The sequence below is a fragment of the Eptatretus burgeri genome, chromosome 14 (assembly GCF_056783735.1).
Source record: "Eptatretus burgeri isolate ZD-2024b chromosome 14, Ebu_testis_v1, whole genome shotgun sequence".
Taxonomy (NCBI): domain Eukaryota; kingdom Metazoa; phylum Chordata; class Myxini; order Myxiniformes; family Myxinidae; genus Eptatretus; species Eptatretus burgeri.
This window is the reverse complement of record NC_140974.1, coordinates 51,582,729-51,601,145: the sequence shown is the minus strand read 5'-3', so window position 1 is coordinate 51,601,145 and position 18,417 is coordinate 51,582,729. Positions and strand designations below refer to the sequence as shown.

General features: G+C 44.1%; 3 protein-coding genes across 3 annotated transcripts in view; 2 read left to right on the top strand and 1 right to left on the bottom strand.

Moving 5' to 3' along the window:
• The window catches only part of NDOR1 (NADPH dependent diflavin oxidoreductase 1), a 132,597-nt gene extending 126,834 nt beyond the window's left edge, over positions 1–5,763 (top strand). Inside the window, exon 18 of the mRNA XM_085855777.1 lies at positions 4,350–5,763. The gene's annotated coding sequence lies outside the window, so the exon portion shown is untranslated. The remainder of the gene's footprint in view (positions 1–4,349) is intronic.
• On the top strand, positions 342–5,763 carry SPMIP1 (sperm microtubule inner protein 1). The gene is made up of 3 exons (XM_085855813.1): positions 342–626; positions 731–992; positions 3,098–5,763. The coding sequence occupies exons 1-3, from the start codon at positions 441–443 to the stop codon at positions 3,166–3,168; spliced, it is 519 nt and encodes a 172-aa protein (XP_085711939.1). The 5' UTR covers positions 342–440; the 3' UTR covers positions 3,169–5,763.
• On the bottom strand, positions 5,632–18,265 carry LOC147013186 (small ribosomal subunit protein mS40-like). Its single transcript, XM_085855810.1, has 7 exons — positions 18,110–18,265; positions 9,666–9,819; positions 8,689–8,786; positions 8,456–8,524; positions 8,126–8,192; positions 6,344–6,403; positions 5,632–6,031 (listed from the first exon to the last, which is right to left on the bottom strand). The coding sequence occupies exons 1-7, from the start codon at positions 18,260–18,262 to the stop codon at positions 5,841–5,843; spliced, it is 792 nt and encodes a 263-aa protein (XP_085711936.1). The 5' UTR covers positions 18,263–18,265; the 3' UTR covers positions 5,632–5,840.
• Between the last annotated feature and the right edge of the window lie 152 nt (positions 18,266–18,417).

The window sequence follows — 18,417 nt, the reverse complement described above, 5'->3', positions numbered from 1 at the left end:
CACCGAACGATATACACCGCCAAATAAGTATCCCTGTTGAAATCTATTTATTGCTTGATTGTAAAACTTTAAAGACATTGACAGCAGCCTTTGAAACACACAGTATTAATTACTTTTAAAATCAGATCGAATGACGGTTGATCACCTCAAAACAAAGCACAGAGCGGCCTGAAAGTCCCTTTACCCCCTCCCCCAGTGAAACATTCCTTCTTAAACTCTTTTATTGTGCAGTAATTACAACAATTAATAATCAATCGGTGTACGTGCATTGTCGGAGCAATTTACATAAAAAGTTTCCACTGTCAAAACAAATCACTTTAATTTCCTTTGCCCCGCCGACTCAAACAGCCCGTCCTGTGCCCTGATACTTTTACGGCGCGTGACGCCCTTTCAATGTTGCCTGCCGTTGCCATGGATACGGGTCGACGGACGTGTGAGCGATGGCGCGTGAACTTGGAATGAACACGCAACGCCTGCAATTCCTGCGGGAGACCATGGAACGGGAGACTCTGACGAGACTCAGGTGGAGGGAACGTTTCCTGCCCGTCGCCCAGGAGGACCAGGTGGGGTCCGTCGAGGACCTGGAGCCCGAGAGACCGCCCACCGCTTTGGTTCATCACGTGCCGGTACTTGGGACATGACGCAAACGGGTAGTTTTCCTTGGACGTCCATGTGGAACACGTTTAAACTGAAAACCCCCACCCACCCGCTTGAACCCGTGTGTCTGCAGGATCCGCCAGGAAGACGGAGTTCTCTGGAGCACCTGAGTGACGCCACTGCACGAAAAGCTCCAGGAAAAGATCCGAAAGAAGACCCGCAACCCAAGGAAGAGATCCCACCAGAAATGCGCCCGATCACACCAGAAACACAGATGCTGCTCTTCAGAGGTGTTTATGGGCGCCAGGACTACCTGAAGAAGCGCCTGGAAAAGTCCCCGGAGAAAAAGTTTGACTTTCCGATGCTCTCGTCCTGGGAATACGGCTGGAAGCAGGGTGGGTGGGGGTGGGGGGAGAGAGAGATAGAGATAGAGATAGAGATAGAGATAGAGATAGAGATAGAGATAGAGATAGAGATAGAGATAGAGATAGAGATAGAGATAGAGATAGAGATAGAGATAGAGATAGAGATAGAGAGAGAGAGAGAGAGAGAGAGAGAGAGAGAGAGAGAGAGAGAGAGAGAGAGAGAGAGAGAGAGAGAGAGAGAGAGAGAGAGAGAGAGAGAGAGAGAGAGAGAGAGAGAGCAGGAGCTGTGTTGGGGTACTTTGAATAGAGGAAAGAGACCTGGGAGGGTGGAAATCCAAGAACCCTCTCCTGGGTTATAAAGCCTTCGTTGAAGAATTAAATAATAACATCTCTAATAACATCTTCGTGATAACACGGCATTTCATCTTAACATTATTAAATGCTATTGAAGACACAACAAATTATCGGGAAAGATGTGCGGAGCTCATTACCTGGGGGTGTGTCCCATTACCAAGCATGTTTGTAGAGCGCCCATCAAGTGTCCTGAGGACTCAAACAAGCCGGTAGGCGACATGGGTGGTCGCGACATAATTGCATACTAGTCATACAGTTTTTGACGGATCGGGTTGAAATTTTTTGACAAAGGTTGATTATAGTGCGCATAAAAGCCCAGAAGCCGATTTTTGAAAAATATATATTTTTCAGATTTTTTTTCAAAAATTTCAAAGTCCCGTTGCTTGGTAACGGTGGTGTCCATAGCAACAGTGCTCAAAAGCATACAACTAGATCCTGGTATGAACCTACCAGTCAAGTTTCATCAAAATCAATTGACTCCTCTGGCCTCCAGAGCTCTCCATTACATACAAACAGACAGACATACAGACAAGCCGGTAGGCAGACATGGGTAGTCGACTACCCAATAGAACCTGACGCGATGGGCCCGTTCGATGGGGAATGACCTGAGGATTAAGCACAAGAAAATTCATGATTCCAGCTTCAAGGGTTAATGCTGCAGATTGTTTTTTTGTTAAAATACCCCCACATTTAGAGGTTTTTCGGCCGTTGCTAGGCAACGGAGGGGTCCATAGCAACGGTTCTTTCTCACACATAACTAGGACATACCATGAACCTACCATACCAGTTTCATGTATATCTGACTCAGAGTCTCTGAGATATAACTAACTTCGTTTTTTTATTGTTTTCGACCAGGGTTCATTCAAAGTCTATCTTCTCCGACAGTTTTCATAGGATCCGGCTGGAAATTTTTGACAATATGGCTGAATGTACTGCCCACAGTCACTCGTGGCCCAATTTTTGATTTTCGAAAAAATTTATTTTTTATGATTTTTCAAAAAATTCAAAGTCCCGTTTCTAGGCAATGGTGGTGTCCTTAGCAACGGTTCTCATTTTTACACAACTAGGTCATGGTATGAACCTACCAACCAAGTTTCATCGAAATCGCCATTGTATTAACTGAAATCACCATTTTAAATACTGATAATAAGGGTAGAACAGATCTCAAAAAAAAAAATTGGAATTTTTATTGTTTTTCGACTAGATCGACTACCCAACAGACGGTAAACCTGAGAATAAGGGTAGCCGAGCGACCATCCAACAAGCACTCCGTTGAAATGGTTGATAAGGAATGGCTGGCTTGGCAAGCTTATTGGTCATGGAACACACCCCTCTTCATCTTGTAAAACATGAAATAAAAACAAGATGGTCTCGAGATGGCCAAGACGTACAGGTACGCACACTCACCTCGAAGCCATCTAGCCTGGGTTCGAATCCCGTTCGGTGTTTCACCAAGGAACGTTAAAGATCCCATGGTGTCCTTCGCGATGAGTAGGTGAGCTATCGCCGGAGCCATGAACAAATTCAAGCCCCGACCTCAGTTGAGCGTCAGGCCTGTCCAGCCGATTCGTGAAAGACATGGGAGCAACTCCACAAGAACGTGGGAATAATCCCGCCGTTCATGAAGAAGAATAAGGTTATATTCATGAAGAATATGAAGTTCATGAAGAAGTATGTGTTGTTCGTGTGAGCAACAATGGCTACGTTTCAGACTCCGTCCAAAAACCCACGCATTCATTTTGTCTCCGTCACGTCCCCCTTTTCCGTTTTCAACCCCCCAGGTATGAAATATGTGAATGGACACGCTACTGGGGAAGTCGAAATCACTTTAAGGCACAGGTTTGCTGCATGAACCTCATCATGCACGGCCATTAGTGTTGGATTCATTGCTTGTATCAGTCTCTGACGATGTGTGATGTTGGATGTTGCACACTTAGCACACTCATCTTGGAGCTGTCTGGTCTGGGTTCGATTCTCAACCTGACTATAAACTGCGAGATTGAGATCCGCACGTAGGGCATTGCATTCTACCAGACCACGTGGTGTCGTGATGACAGCATCCACTCCCGAGTCTGGAAGGTCGATGACGGTTCGAACTCTGGTAGTTCGGCATATAAAAGGCTGAGAGCACAGACAATCCCCGTAGGCCTCGGGTGGCAAGAGAGGAGGAAATGCCCTGCCGAGTACGGTGAGAAAGGCGGTGCCCGGTTAGTGACGGCTCTTCCATCGAGCACAGTGTCTGTGTTTGTCTCGTCTTACTCACAGTCCTGTGTTGTGTATTTGTCTGTATGTCCATGTGTGGCAGACTCATTACGAGCATTATATCCTGTAAAAAAAACAAAGTGCCGTCCCTCGAATAGACGTTAACCCGGGTACACCATCTGCTGTCATTATCAGGTCGTGGACGTTGATGATCCCAAGGTTTCTTTCAACGACGAGGAGGCGAGTTATCGCCGGCACAGTGAACAAATTACAAATTCCTTCCACCTTCAGTGAATTGTACTGAGGCCTAGCCATCCAAAGACTGAGACCAAAAACATTTTCTGGCCAACCCCAAGTGGTGCAAATAATAATTGGGGCTGTAGTAGTAGTAGAAGATCCTCTCCTGTTTCGTATAAAAGAGATAAGCCTGGTATCGGCTTTACAGTTAACATGGCTGTCTGAAGATCTTTGGGTCTTGAATTTGAGCCGCTGTCGTGCAGTTAGATAACACCAGGTGCTTGATTCAGCCCGGCATCCTTTCAAGGTCGGAAAAATGAGTACCAGCTTACTGGAAACAGGGGCACAGCATGAGCGGTGCAAGCGTGCCCCCAGAAAAATGATGCAACCAGCAGCCACAGGCGGCATATGAAATAACAATAAGTATCGGAGGTTATAAGTAATCCAGAAAAGTTGCACAAGATAATTCAAGGTATCCTATTGTGGGAATATAAACGTCTTGTGTATTGTGACAAAATGAGTATCGAGAGTTCCGTCTTATGTTGTTTGGTGGAATGTGTTGTTGGTCTCAAGACGAACATGCTTTCTCCGCAGGGGACATGTTGAAACAATATCATACTCCAGCGCACGGTCGCTCTTGCATCATACACAAGTCCTTCTTCAGGAAGAACGGAATCTTCCCCGGGGTCGACATGTAACCCGCACCCATGACGGCCAAGAGTACCCACAGTACCACCGCAACGGCACTGCACCCTGACCAAGGAGATTCCCTCAAATTTCCACAAGGCCAAACCATGGGCTTCATTTTCCAAAATAAAATACAACCGATCATGTCTCTACCTTGGCAAATGAGAGTTTAAATGTTGATGACGTCGACACGTGGTGCAATCGAATTGAACTGCAAAACCATTTTTAATAAAGAAGATAATTATTCACAACTGTGTTGAACCTCTTCGGTTTCTCCGGATCGGTAACTGGAATCTTTTATGGAAGAGGTATTGAGAGGTACCAAGATCTTGAACAAAATGGCACATGGTCCCGAATTTCTGATTCCCATGTACCATACTCGGTTACAGAGCATCGGTGCTGCCGAAGCAGTTTTTTTGGTAAGGGTAATACTAGGTGGTTTGCCATTGCCTTCCCAGCAGTAATTTGAGCAGGAATTTGGATTTTGTTAAGGATGCCGGCGAAAGCTCGCCTACTGTTCGCGAAGGACACTGTGGGATCTTTAACGTCCACCAACTAATAATGGCAGATGGGATGTCCAGTTTAACATCCATCCGTGGGTCGGTACACACACACACACTGATCAATCACCCTGCCTGTGAAACACCAGGATGACAGTTTATAGCTGGGTTTGGATTCCAACCCAGGCGAGACAGCTTAGAGGCGAGTGTGCGTCCCTGTCATCTGGGAAATCTTGACAGTGTGGTAGGTAATAGTCAAACATCATGTGTCAAGGGCTATATCTACAGAAGACATAAACTAAAATGGTGGAATTTTTCCTGTCCCATAAATTCCTCTTGCTTCCACTCTGCTTATAACTTTCTCATGCCATCCTTTCACCTCCTCCTCCCCCTGCGCGCACGCGCGCACACACACACACACACACACACACACACACACACACACACACACACACGCACACGCACACGCACACGCACACGCACACGCACACTTCTTCTCCCCTGCCAACCACACTTCTTCCATTTCTTTTCCACTCGTCTTTCTTTTTCTCAATTCACCCCACCATAAACCCCTACCCCTGCATATCTAATATATCGATGGCTTGAGAGCAAGCTCAGATGCAAGCAATGCATGCTGGGAGAATTTCGAACAAGAGGTCAAAAGAGAAACCTTTTTCAGCTAGAGAGAGGCAGGATGAGTACTTTATTTTCTTTCCTTAACATCCAGACATTTGCAGCCACAGTAAATCAGAACGCAATACTCTTAGTAGTAGAAGTAATAATAATAATAATAATAATAATAATAATAATAAAAATAAAAACCTCAGAAAAATCTTGCCGAGGCTTGAAAACGCAGGAGAAAGAGTGAGATGGAGCTGGATGGAAAATGTTTGCAAGCTCATTCCTTCAGATACTTGCGAAACATTCGGCGGTATTTGGCCAACTCATCCGCCGAAGGTTCTATTGGGTCATACCATGAGTACCAGGGATGTTCCCGAGGTGGCATCGGCAGTGGTCTGGTGGCAATGTGATCAGAGGGAAGATCTGAAGGATTGAACACCATGAAAGGCACGGTGAATGTGAGGAGTCCTGCACACGGGTGGTACGACTTGTGTAACGAATACGTGCACACTGTAAGCGAATGTTAATACAGTACACGGACAAGCTCACGAAAGAAGGGAGGAAGAACCCTAACCAAAAAAGGAAATTGAGAAGCTTAAGATCCGTAAAGGTTACGTTAACCGCAATATTTCCAGATAATAACGGTGAGGCAGATACCACATACAAAACTCAAGGAAATATCTATGGAATGACACAAAGTGATGGAGAGGTTTCACAAAGCTCGAGTGTGATTGGTACGGCTGCCCAAGCACAAGATGGCAACAGAACCTTAATACACACCATAGTCCTTGGCTTCCTGGATCACTTTCAACACCTCTTTCTGTCGTTTGGCACACAAACCTGAGGTTAGGGTGGGAAGTGAGGTCACAAAATGCCAGGATCATAAACACTCATTTGAATTCATTTTTCACAGCTTTGTCGTTATAACCACTCACACTGCAGACAGCTTGGGCTGGTGTTGTTGAAGCTATATCTATTTAATCCAGAAGCAAACGTTCACCTGCCAGAATTTTGTAACGACTCGTCGATTATACCATTTGAGAATGCGTGATAGGGTGGTATGAGATTCTGATAGGATGGGAGTGCTGTGGAACAGCGGCGAAAATCTTGTGACCGATCGTCGTCCGGCACGGTGAACGCTGTAGGAAAAGTCTACTTTGGACTGGGCCGAATGGAAAAAAAATTGAAGAGTTGGAAGTAAGTTTAGATGCCATAAGCAGAATTGTAAGACTGTTGATTACGCCAGGAGTTTCGTGACCGATTGCGAATCCGGAGGGAGGGGGGCACCCGGCACGTGCTCCAATCTAAAATCCACCAAGAGACCGAAGTTTGATTCCCCCCCCCCCCCCCGAGGTGTATAGAACCAGAGATGTGGTCTCAGAATGCGGGAAATGGTCTCTCGTGTAGTAAATTATTCTCAAGATTTTCCACTGCAAAAGACTCGGTGAAACCTGGTGGATTGATCGATCAACACGTCACAAGCATTTGATGAAATACTGGAACAATTATTAAAATAAATGTGGAGTTTTGAGCAAATGCAGTACATTTTCATGAGTACTTCTTGTGAAGTGTATCAGAGCATTATTTGTCTATTTAGCATCATTTTAAAATTTATTACTGCTTTTCAATTTATTATAAAAAGAAACACCTCAAATATTTTTTTGCCTCGCTCCGCTCAAGAACATTATGTTTTCATGACAATTTTAGTATCTGTACCTCCACTAACGCATAATCCGGATCCGCGCCTGGTGACGATGTATGAAGTTGTGTGAGGGGAGATGAGAAACAGAAAGAGACAGACAAAGAAGATATCGTCCTTTTTTGTATACATCGTCGACGCTCTTGGAAGAGCATGTATTAGTACACTGAATGGATGAGGATGCAACAGGACAAAAGGAACAGTTGGACAAACAATGGAGGTGGGGAGGAATGAGGAGAAAGAGGGGACGCATGGGGTGGACGAGATGGATACAGAAGGAAACTCTCAGGAGGGAGAACTGGAAATTTGGAAGGAGGGTTTGGTGTGGGGTTAACGCGGGTAGAAAAGATTATGGTTTAGGATTGGCGACGATCTGAGATGGTGGTGAACAGCTGTCTTGAAGTCCTTATATTACGGGAGATTCCAATAATCCTTATATTTGTATATAGAAGAATAAAACTATAATAACAATAAGGCCCTTTGTACTTCCTGCTCTATAACTACTGTGACAGTCCCACACAGTGCTATGAAACGATGAGCTACCAATGAACTGATGGAATTTCCAACTTTGTTCATTGACCTTTCTAAACAACAAAATAAGACAAACTGGTAACTTTCAGAAGAATTTTTTTTAATGAGATCTGTAAAGTCGGCAGATTCAGGTTAATTAAGGAAAACAGTTGTGGGGAGAGCGAGTGGGCTGAGGGGGCATGGGGTGGAAGGGCATGGGGTGGAAGGGCATGGGGTGGAAGGGCATGGGGTGGAAGGGGCATGGGGTGGAAGGGCATGGGGTGGAGGGACTTAGGGTGGAGGAGGAGATGTCAAACAAAAAAACAAATGGGCAGAAAATAACTTGGGCTCACCTGTAATCGAGGGATCATACACCTGTCCAGAGTACAGGCAAATAAACTGTTGCAAAAGTTTGACATTCTGCAATGAGCAAAGACAGCAGTGCAACAAGATCATCATGTGGTTCAGATTATTAACAAATTATTACTCGTTTCCCTCTTCCCATCTCCACCATAGTACCGTGCTCCAACGGACCAAATCGCAAAACCACAGTGAATGGTAATAAATGATTTCATATTCTGCATTGCTTGATGTAAGATTTGAGAGGGAAAAAAAATCATATTCACACAACGTGATGTGAACCATGCTCACTGATATTGTTACAATTGTCATCTCTCCTTTACCTTGGGGTGGAAGATTATCTTGGGATCACGGCAGGCAGGACACGGATTTCCACTGATTTTAGCTCCACGCTGGAGTGACATAATAAAACTCAAAGAACGTAGGACGTCATTTACAAAGGATCAAACATACTCCTTGCTTTGTCAGCAGAATTCTCATTCAGAATTATTCGAACTGCAATCAATTTCAACCTATTCTAAGAAAGACAGGTAAGCCACAGCAATACGAAACTCACAATACAAGTCTTCCTTGGGCGCTGGGGTGGTATGAGGCCTTTGTGATTGCGCCGATAGCCTGTGAAGATGGGCATGGTCCCATAGCGACTCATATACTCTGTAAGAAGGAGAAAGGCAGAGTATTTTGCTTTCTACCCAAGCCGAATCAGTACTTCTTCATCTTCATCATCATCATCATCATCATCATCATCATCATCATCATCTGTAGGGTGCCCTATGCAGAGCGTTGGTGCTGCCGAAGCAGTTATTAGGTTACAATCCTGATTGACTCGCCACTCCAACTCAGGAAGTCAGGGCAGGAATTTGTAATTTGTTCATGGAGCCGGTGATAGTTCTCCGACTCCACAAAGGACACCGTGGGATCTTTAACATCCACCAACTCATGCCGGCAAATGGGACATCCAGTTCAACATCCAATTGAGGGACGGCACACACATTGATGAATCACCCGAGCCTGTGAAACACCAGGATGACAGTTTATAGCTGGGTTGGGATTCAAACCCAGGCTCAACAGCTTAAAGGCGAGTGTGCATTCTCGAGACCATCCTGCAAGCCCAATCAGTACTTTGTAAAGCCAAAAGGATTAAAGTTTCGACAGAAGAACAAATACTGTAACAACCAAGTGATATACTGTAATAAGATAAATTATCTGGTCCACCTGTTTGGTGTTCCTATCAGAGCACCAAGTCATGATGCTGAGTCAAATGGTTATACATATACTGGGTTACCAGACTCAGTGGTGTCATGGTTAAAGTGTCCACTCTGAGTCACGAAGGTCAGCGGTTTGATTCCAACTGTGTTGAGTCATACCAAAGACTTTTAAAAATGGTACGTGTGGCGTCCTCGCTTGACACTCAGCATTTAGAAGATAGAACAGTGACAAGCCCCATGGGTTGAAATCCCTTGGGAGGAGGAAATTTCTCCTCAATTACTGACTGCAGAAATGAAAGTGAGGTCAGAGAAGCACTGTTCTCACCTTCACTCTCAAGGTACTCCCAAGGTTTTTCCCGATAGCGACCGACAGGATCAAACTCTTCTGGAGGTGCCTCTGCATTTGAACTGCAAAGGTACCGGGAGCACCACAACACAGGAACCTGCCGTGTTTGAAGAGCCCATAGCAGAGGTTTGACCTTGAACAAGGATAGGAAAGAAAAACATTGCACATCACTTTTATGAGTACGAGGAATATCAATACAGTTTGAGGAATGGGATAGTGCATGAGAAATGCCAACAATTTACGTTTCTAATTTTTTTTATGGATGTCGAGTTAGTGAGATCCGAAACCCTCATCATTCATTAATCATGAATACCACATGCTCTATATGCACATGTTCTGTTCTGTCAAAGAAGTTCATTGACTGAGGGTTATAATCCTCGACAGTCGCCACACTGACACAGGATATTCAACTGAAGGTGATTTGGGCAGGAATTTGTAATTTGTTCAGGGATACTCTCTACTCTTCAGGTGAGACACCGTGGGATCTCTAACATCCACAAACTAATGTTGGCAGACAAGACGCGTAGTTTAATGTTCATCTGAGGTATGGCACAAACATTCATGCCTCTCCATAACTGCTAAACATCAAGGCAGCAGTTTATCGTTGGGTCGAGATTCAAACACAGGCTCGACAGCAATGAGGTGTGTGTGCGGATCTAGAGGTCATCCTGCCAACCTATTGGTTCACAAGCGCCAGCCAGAGTGACCACTATATTCGGTGTGTGTGTGTGTGTGTGTGTGTGTGTGTGTGTGTGTGTGTGTGTGTGTGTGTGTGTGTGTGTGTGTGTGTGTGTCTGTCCCGAGCATAGCTCCGTGGGTTTTGATCCAATCCAGATAAAATTTGGGTGGGAGGTTTATATCATGATCCAGTTGTGTTTTCCTGAGAATGGGCATGCTGCGCCCATTATGGATGGAGCCACGCCCAAAAAAACACGTATTTTTAAGGGGTAGCCGGTTTCAAGTTACATCTTCGCCGAGGGGGTTTGTCGAATCTGGCAGGGGTTTCGGTATTTGGTTAGCCCAATGGCACCTGCATAGCCCCACGGAGCTCGATTTTTCATTTTCGTCCCAAGGTCAAGGTCACAAGGTCACGAACTTAGAAAATGTCAAAAAAAAATCAATAAAGTGGGCATCGAGCTCCTAGGGTTTTCAACTGTTTCGAATCAAAGTTGGTATGCAAGTAGGGCTCTTTGAGAACTACAACTTTCATCATTTACGTTTTTCCCGATTCCCGCCAGTTTGCCCATAGTGTCCCCTCGGAGGTCAAAGAATAGAAAAGGTGAACAGTGTACATTGCTCATGAACCATCGCCGTCTCCAGACTTGTTTCCTAATCTGCGATCTCTTTATTATATTCAGGAAGTAGTGGGGATTTGGGCTGGTCTGTGTAATGGGGGTGGGGAAGAGAGGGTGGGTTGAGGAAATAAATTTTCTCGAAATATTTTCTGTAATTGTAAAACTTTTTTTCAATTAAATGTTAATTCTGCTTTGCTAATGTCCATTTTGAGAATCTCTTACGTTGCTTTATCACATACTTCGTACATGAAGGGAGGAGGGATGTGGAGCGGTGTGTGTGTGTGTGTGTGTGTGTGTGTGTGTGTGTGTGTGTGTGTGTGTGTGTGTGTGTGTGGGTGTGTGTGTGTGTGTGTGTGTGGGTGTGTGTGTGTGTGTGTGTGTGTGTGTGTGTGTGTGTGTGTGTGTGTGTGTGTGTGTGTGTGTGTGTAGCTCCAAAACAGTTTTCTTTCAGATCATAAAATGACAACAAATAGAATTCGTAAAATACAACATGAATAACAAAAATAATATTATTAAATATATATATATATATATATATATATATATATATATATATATATATATATATGTACACACACACACACACACACACACACACACACACACACACACACACACACACACACACACACACACACACACACACACACACACACACACACACTAGCTGAAGTACCCGGCATTGCCCAGGTAAATCAATGACATATGTATTTAAGTATTTTCTGTAAAAGCACATGTAAACACTTTAATAATTAAATGTGTTGTTGACAACAAATCACTACAACCTCAACATACGATCTTCACAACACATATTACTCAACCACTCCCGGAAAAAAAACACCCAGGCAGTGTATGTGCACAAGACTCGTTCGAAGCCTGAAGGTCAATTATCTGATTTTATTTTTTTAACTTATTTTTTTATCCAAACACATCTCTCGACCTTCCTCTGGATGAAAGAGGTGGCCATGCAGAGTTTGGATGCACTGGTTCCTGCAGGGTGCGAATGCATAAACGAATAAACAATAAAAAGACATCGTGCAGAGCAGGATACTTACAAAATGCACCCTCATCTCCAAATGTTGCCATGCATACATCAAATTGTCCATTTCATTGAGAATAAAATTGACAATTTTAATCAAAGCTCAGGTCAATCGGATGAGAATTGATTATTTTTCAGATTAAAATTGATGATTTTAGAAGTTTGACCTTGAGTTGACCTTTGACCTTTTAACATCAAAAATAGTTGGTTTCCAAAATCAGGTCAGGTCAGGTATGGGAGCATGTGCCAGAGCAGCGCATCACTGCATCCACTTTCCGCCAGTACTCCAGGGTAGGTACATAAGGAAAATTTTCAATATCTCCAAAAGGTTTTTATTTTCATTTTATCAGATAGTTCATGGAAAAAGAAACATTTTGGTCTTTGAATCATTGAATTCTATTCAGTAGAACCAGAGATATTATATTTTTAGTAATTACAAAATCCGGGCTTAATTACATTAAGACAATGGGAAAAAGTTGTCAGTTTTTTCAAGAAAATTAGAAAAACCATAGGGAAAAGTTATTTAAATAAACAAGTTGTGGTCAGAATCATTTGAATTTCCCACTTTTCCCGTGTCCAATACTGGCTTGATGACGTCATCAACCAGCGTGTCTCCCGACTTTCGGGCAAGAAAACCGATATCGCGCACATCAGTAGCGCGAAAACTCTGAACATTTCTGAAAGAAAAAAGCCTGAAAAAGCTGTTAGACAGCACTAAAACTTGATTAGGTGTGTACCTACCTAAAATTAGGTGTGTACCTACCTAATCCTACCTACCTATCCAGGGGCCTCCATTTGGCCATCCCCCAGGCAGATGCCTAGCCCATCCCCATCTCCTTGAGATGCTGATCAACCAACTGTAACCACGAGGCACATGGTCAGCCCATTGGCCTCCTCCACTCACGAGACTCCCTCGCTGAAAGTATCTGGTGAGCAGGATCAGCATCAGGAAAATGAGCCACATGTCCATACAGCCGCAGCTGACGCTCACGGACTATGCAGGTAACAAATCTCATTTGAGTCTCTCTCAGCAACCACTCGTTGGACACAAAGTCCGACCAGCGATAGCCAAGTATTGTGCGAAGAGACCTGGTACCAAAGGAATTAAGTCTCCGTCTCAGATCCCTGGTCAGAGTCCAAGTCTCACATCAATAGAGCAAGACTGGAAGCACCAAGGACCTGAAGACTCAGACTTTCGTCCTCCCGCACAGGTACCGGCAGCGCCACACCCCATGATCCAGTGAATCCATGACTCCCGAGGCCCAACCCAGACGTCTATTGACCTCTGGCTCACAACCAGTGAAGACATGAATATCACCGCCAAGGTAAGTGGATCTCTCCGTGACAACGTCCTTGCCACAAACAGGAACAGACAGGACAGCAGTATCCAAGATGTCATTGAAAGCCTGGATCTTAGTTTTGACCCAGAAAACCCGTAATCCCAGCGACTCCGACTCCTCATTCAGCACATTGAGGGCCCCCCAAAAGGATATCTGTAGTCTCCGCAAAGATGACTGCATCATCAGCAAAATCAAGGTCAGAGATCTTGACATTCCAAAACAATGCACCGCAGCTTTATCTCTCTGACATCCTCCCCAGAAACCAGTTCATACAAGCGCTGAAAAGTGTGGGGGCCAGTACACACCCCTGATGAACTCCAGTAACAATTGGAAATAAGTTAGAGATGGTACCACCACATCTCACAGCACTCTCAGTGCCAGAGTATATATAGTTCAGACATCAGATAATTCAGTGATGTGATGCTCCAAATTCCGGATAATTCCAAATTCAGTGATGCACTATTTAATTGCTGCTTAATTGTCAGGTTAATCAGATGAAAATTGATGATTTTTCAGATGATATGTAATGATTTTGGAAGTTTGACCTTGAGTTGCCTTTGACCTCAAAAATAGTTGCTTTCCAAATTCAGCAATTGACTATGCATTTGCTGTTTAATTTGCAAGTTAAAGGATGTAAATTGATGATTTTTCAGATGAAATTTGATTATAGAAGTTTGACCTTGAGTTGACCTTTGACCTTTTGACCTCAAAAATAGTGGCTTTCCCAATTCAGTAATGCACTCAGGAATTGCTGTTTAATTTTCAAGTCAATCAGATGAAAAATGACGAATATAGAAATATGACCTCAAGATGACCTTTGACTTCAAATCAATAAGCTTCACAGTTGAGAGTACCTCTACAACTCGGTAAAGTTTCCTGACGATCGGTTTAGAATTGTGACCTGTAGGCAATTGACAAACAGACAGGCAGACAGACATATACAGAATAACAAAATCGACTGAGGACTTGGTGGATGACATCAGATGTGGAGACCCATCAACACGACTTGGTGGATGACATCAGATGTGGAGACACATGAACGTGACTGAGTGTATGGCATCAGATGTGGAGATCCATTAACATGACTGGGTGTCTATGGCATCAGATGTGGAGATCCATCAACACAACTTAGTGGATGGCATCAGATGTGGAGACACATGAACGTGACTGAGTGTATGGCATCAGATGTGGAGATCCATTAACGTGACTGGGTGTCTATGGCATCAGATGTGGAGACCCATCAACGCGACTTGGTGGATGGCATCAGATGTGGAGACACATGAACGTGACTGAGTGTATGGCATCAGATGTGGAGACACATTAATGTGACTTCGTGGATGGCATCAGATGTGGAGACACATTAACGTGACTTGGTGGATGGCATCAGATGTGGAGACACATTAACGTGATTTGGTGTTTGGCATCAGATGTGGAGACACATTAACGTGATTTGGTGTCTGGCATCAGATGTGAAGACACATCAACGTGATTTGTTGTCTGGCATCAGATGTGGAGACACATTAACGTGACTTGGTGTCTGGCATCAGATGTGAAAATCCATTAACGTGACTTGGTGGATGGCATCAGATGTGGAGACACATTAACGTGATTTGGTGTCTGGCATCAGATGTGAAGACACATTAATGTGACTAGGTGTGTGGCATCAGATGTGGAGACACATGAACGTGACGGAGTGTATGGCATCAGATGTGGAGATTAATTAACGTGACTGGGTGTCTGGCATCAGATGTGGAGACACATTAACATGACAAGGTATATGGCATCAGATGTGGAGACACATTAACATGACTGGGTGTCTATGGCATCAGATGTGGAGACACATTAACATGACAAGGTATATGGCATCAGATGTGGAGACACATTAACATGACTGGGTGTCTATGGCATCAGATGTGGAGACACATTAACGCGACTTCGTGGATGGCATCAGATGTGGAGACACATAAAGGTGATTTGGTGTTTGGCATCAGATCTGGAGACACATTAACATGATTTGGTGTCTGGCATCAGATGTGAAGACACATTAACATGATTTGGTGTCTGGCATCAGATGTGAAGACACATCAACGTGATTTGTTGTCTGGCATCAGATGTGGAGACACATTAACGTGACATGGTGTCTGGCATCAGATGTGAAAATCCATTAACGTGACTTGGTGGATGGCATCAGATGTGGAGACACATTAACGTGATTTGGTGTCTGTCATCAGATGTGAAGACACATTGAAATGATTTGTTGTCTGGCATCAGATGTGGAGACACATTAACATGACTTGGTGTCTTGCATCAGATGTGGAGACACATTAACTTGACTTGGTGTCTGGCATCAGATGTGGAGACACATTAACGTGACTTGGTGTCTGGCATCAGATGTGGAGACACATTAACGTGACTTGGTGTCTGGCATAAGATGTGGAGACACATTAACGTGAATTGGTGTCCGGCATCAGATGTGGAGACACATTAACGTGACTTGGTGTCTGGCATCAGATGTGGAGACACATTAACGTGACTTGGTGGATGGCATCAGATGTGGAGACACATTAACGTGACTTGGTGTCTGGCATCAGATGTGGAGACACATTAACGTGACTTGGTGTCTGGCATCAGATGTGGAGACACATTAACGTGACTTGGTGTCTGGCATCAGATGTGGAGACACATTAACGTGACTTGGTGGATGGCATCAGATGTGGAGACACATTAACGTGACTTGGTGGATGGCATCAGATGTGGAGACACATTAACGTGACTTGGTGGATGGCATCAGATGTGGAGACACATTAACGTGACTTGGTGGATGGCATCAGATGTGGAGACACATTAACGTGACTTGGTGGATGGCATCAGATGTGGAGACACATGAACGTGACTGAGTGTATGGCATCAGATGTGGAGACACATTAATGTGACTTCGTGGATGGCATCAGATGTGGAGACACATTAACGTGACTTGGTGGATGGCATCAGATGTGGAGACACATTAACGTGACTTGGTGGATGGCATCAGATGTGGAGACACATTAACGTGACTTGGTGGATGGCATCAGATGTGAAGACACATTAACGCGACTTCGTGTCTGGCATCAGATGTGGAGACACATTAACGTGACTTGGTGGATGGCATCAGATGTGGAGACACATGAACGTGACTGAGTGTATGGCATCAGATGTGGAGACACATTAATGTGACTTCGTGTATGGCATCAGATGTGGAGACACATTAACGTGACTTGGTGGATGGCATCAGATGTGGAGACACATTAACGTGACTTGGTGGATGGCATCAGATGTGGAGACACATTAACGTGACTTGGTGGATGGCATCAGATGTGGAGACACATTAACGTGACTTGGTGGATGGCATCAGATGTGGAGACACATTAACGTGACTTGGTGGATGGCATCAGATGTGAAGACACATTAACGTGACTTGGTGGATGGCATCTCACCTGACCACCGGCAGACCAACTCACCTGACCACCGGCAGACACGTGAAGATTCTCAAGCCTCTTCTTCTTCACTTCAACATTTGCCGTGATTAAAGTGAGTGGATTGTCGCCGTAACGTCGACTTTACCGACTCGTAAGTCAGGCTCTTTATTAGCGAACGAAGTGAGCTTAATACTTAACATGTGCACTTGAGAGAATAGGAAACAACAACAACAACAACAACAACACAATAGCCCTGGCGATTTGGGATCCGTGTCGTCAGCTAAGACTTTTTACTTCCGGTTGTTGTTAAACGCTGTGCGGTGTATAAACACGATTGGGTTTCATTTCTATCTTGTGAATATTACTTGGCGCGTGCACATGAGAGAATAGGAAACAACAAAAACAACACAATACCCTGGCAATTGCGAATCCGTGTCGTTGGCTACGACCATTTTGCTTCCGTTTTTGTTTTGTTTCTGTTTTTATTTTTGTTTCCGGTTTTTTTCATGGGGAATGATGCATGCCGGGAGATCATGACCGGAAGTGTTTATTTATTTATTCAATTATTTTTTTCCAAAGTTAATTTTATACTTCCGAAGGTGATTTTTTTTCATGACAGGAAGTGTTTATTTAGTATTTAACATTACCGGGAGTGATTTTGAAACTCTTTCCGGAACTTTTAATTTATTTTATTCTTGACCAGAAGTGATCGTTATTTATTTTTTTATTCAATTATTTTTTTCCCAAAGTTAATTTTAATAAAGATATCTCCCGCATCATCAAAAAATATTTTTTAATCGTGATTTACATAATTTGTTCGCTGATCCCGAATCCAGGCCGAAGTAACCGGAAATTGCGTCAAAATCATCAGCTGTGCGGCGCTTACATGTACCACGGTAGAGTTGGCAAGTATACAGTTGTGAACAAGTTTTATGTAAAGTCAGAAGCGAATGTAAGAAGAATTGTACGTTCGCTTCTCGGCTTTGCCTATTCCATATTAACTTTTACTGCACAATTAATATATATATATATTTTTTTTAAGTGTCAGACCTGTGTCGTTGTTGTGCGTGTGTTTGTGCGTGTGTTAAAGTGCAATATTCCGCCACATTAACGTACGTAATAAATAGAAGACTCCCTGAATATTTTTGAGTGACATTTCGATCCATCGAGAGCTCGCCCTCCCCCAGTAAACGAGTTATACGTGAGGTGAAGGTGAAACTCGCGGCAAAAGGGAGAGCGCAAACCCCTTCCAGATGAAAGGCCGTCGCGGGATATCCTCGGAATTGGACTTTACCGGCGTATCGACGGTGCTGGCGATTTGAACTGAGACCTTCGAGCACGTTCGCAACGCCCGCGAGAAGAGCGCCATGACAGCAGGCGCGAGAGAGCGCGCGCGAAAACTACTTCCGCCGAGCTCGAGCTCCATTCTCACAGCTTCACCCATCATACCTCACGGATAAATACTCCTCGGTGTAAATTGATCCGCATTAAGCAAACTTTGCCTCGATCATCGTCGTGCTGAGGTAATATATGTAAATGAGGCACGCGCCATTTCCTTGCTATAAAAGGGCAAGCGCGGCTCGTGACGCGTCAGTTGCGACG

Bases quoted from the DNA above. Each gene is read 5' to 3' on its own strand.
- LOC147013186 (XM_085855810.1), bottom strand. From the start codon at position 18,262: ATGATGGGTGAAGCTGTGAGAATGGAGCTCGAGCTCGGCGGAAGTAGT. The intron at 8,193-8,455 runs GTAAAGGAGAGA...TGCTCATTGCAG, and splicing joins AGATAATCTTCCACCCCAAG to AATGTCAAACTTTTGCAACA. The intron at 6,032-6,343 runs GTGTGTATTAAG...ACCCGTGTGCAG, and splicing joins CCAGGAAGCCAAGGACTATG to GACTCCTCACATTCACCGTG.
- SPMIP1 (XM_085855813.1), top strand. From the start codon at position 441: ATGGCGCGTGAACTTGGAATGAACACGCAACGCCTGCAATTCCTGCGG. The intron at 627-730 runs GTACTTGGGACA...GTGTGTCTGCAG, and splicing joins CTTTGGTTCATCACGTGCCG to GATCCGCCAGGAAGACGGAG. The intron at 993-3,097 runs GTGGGTGGGGGT...TCAACCCCCCAG, and splicing joins GGAATACGGCTGGAAGCAGG to GTATGAAATATGTGAATGGA.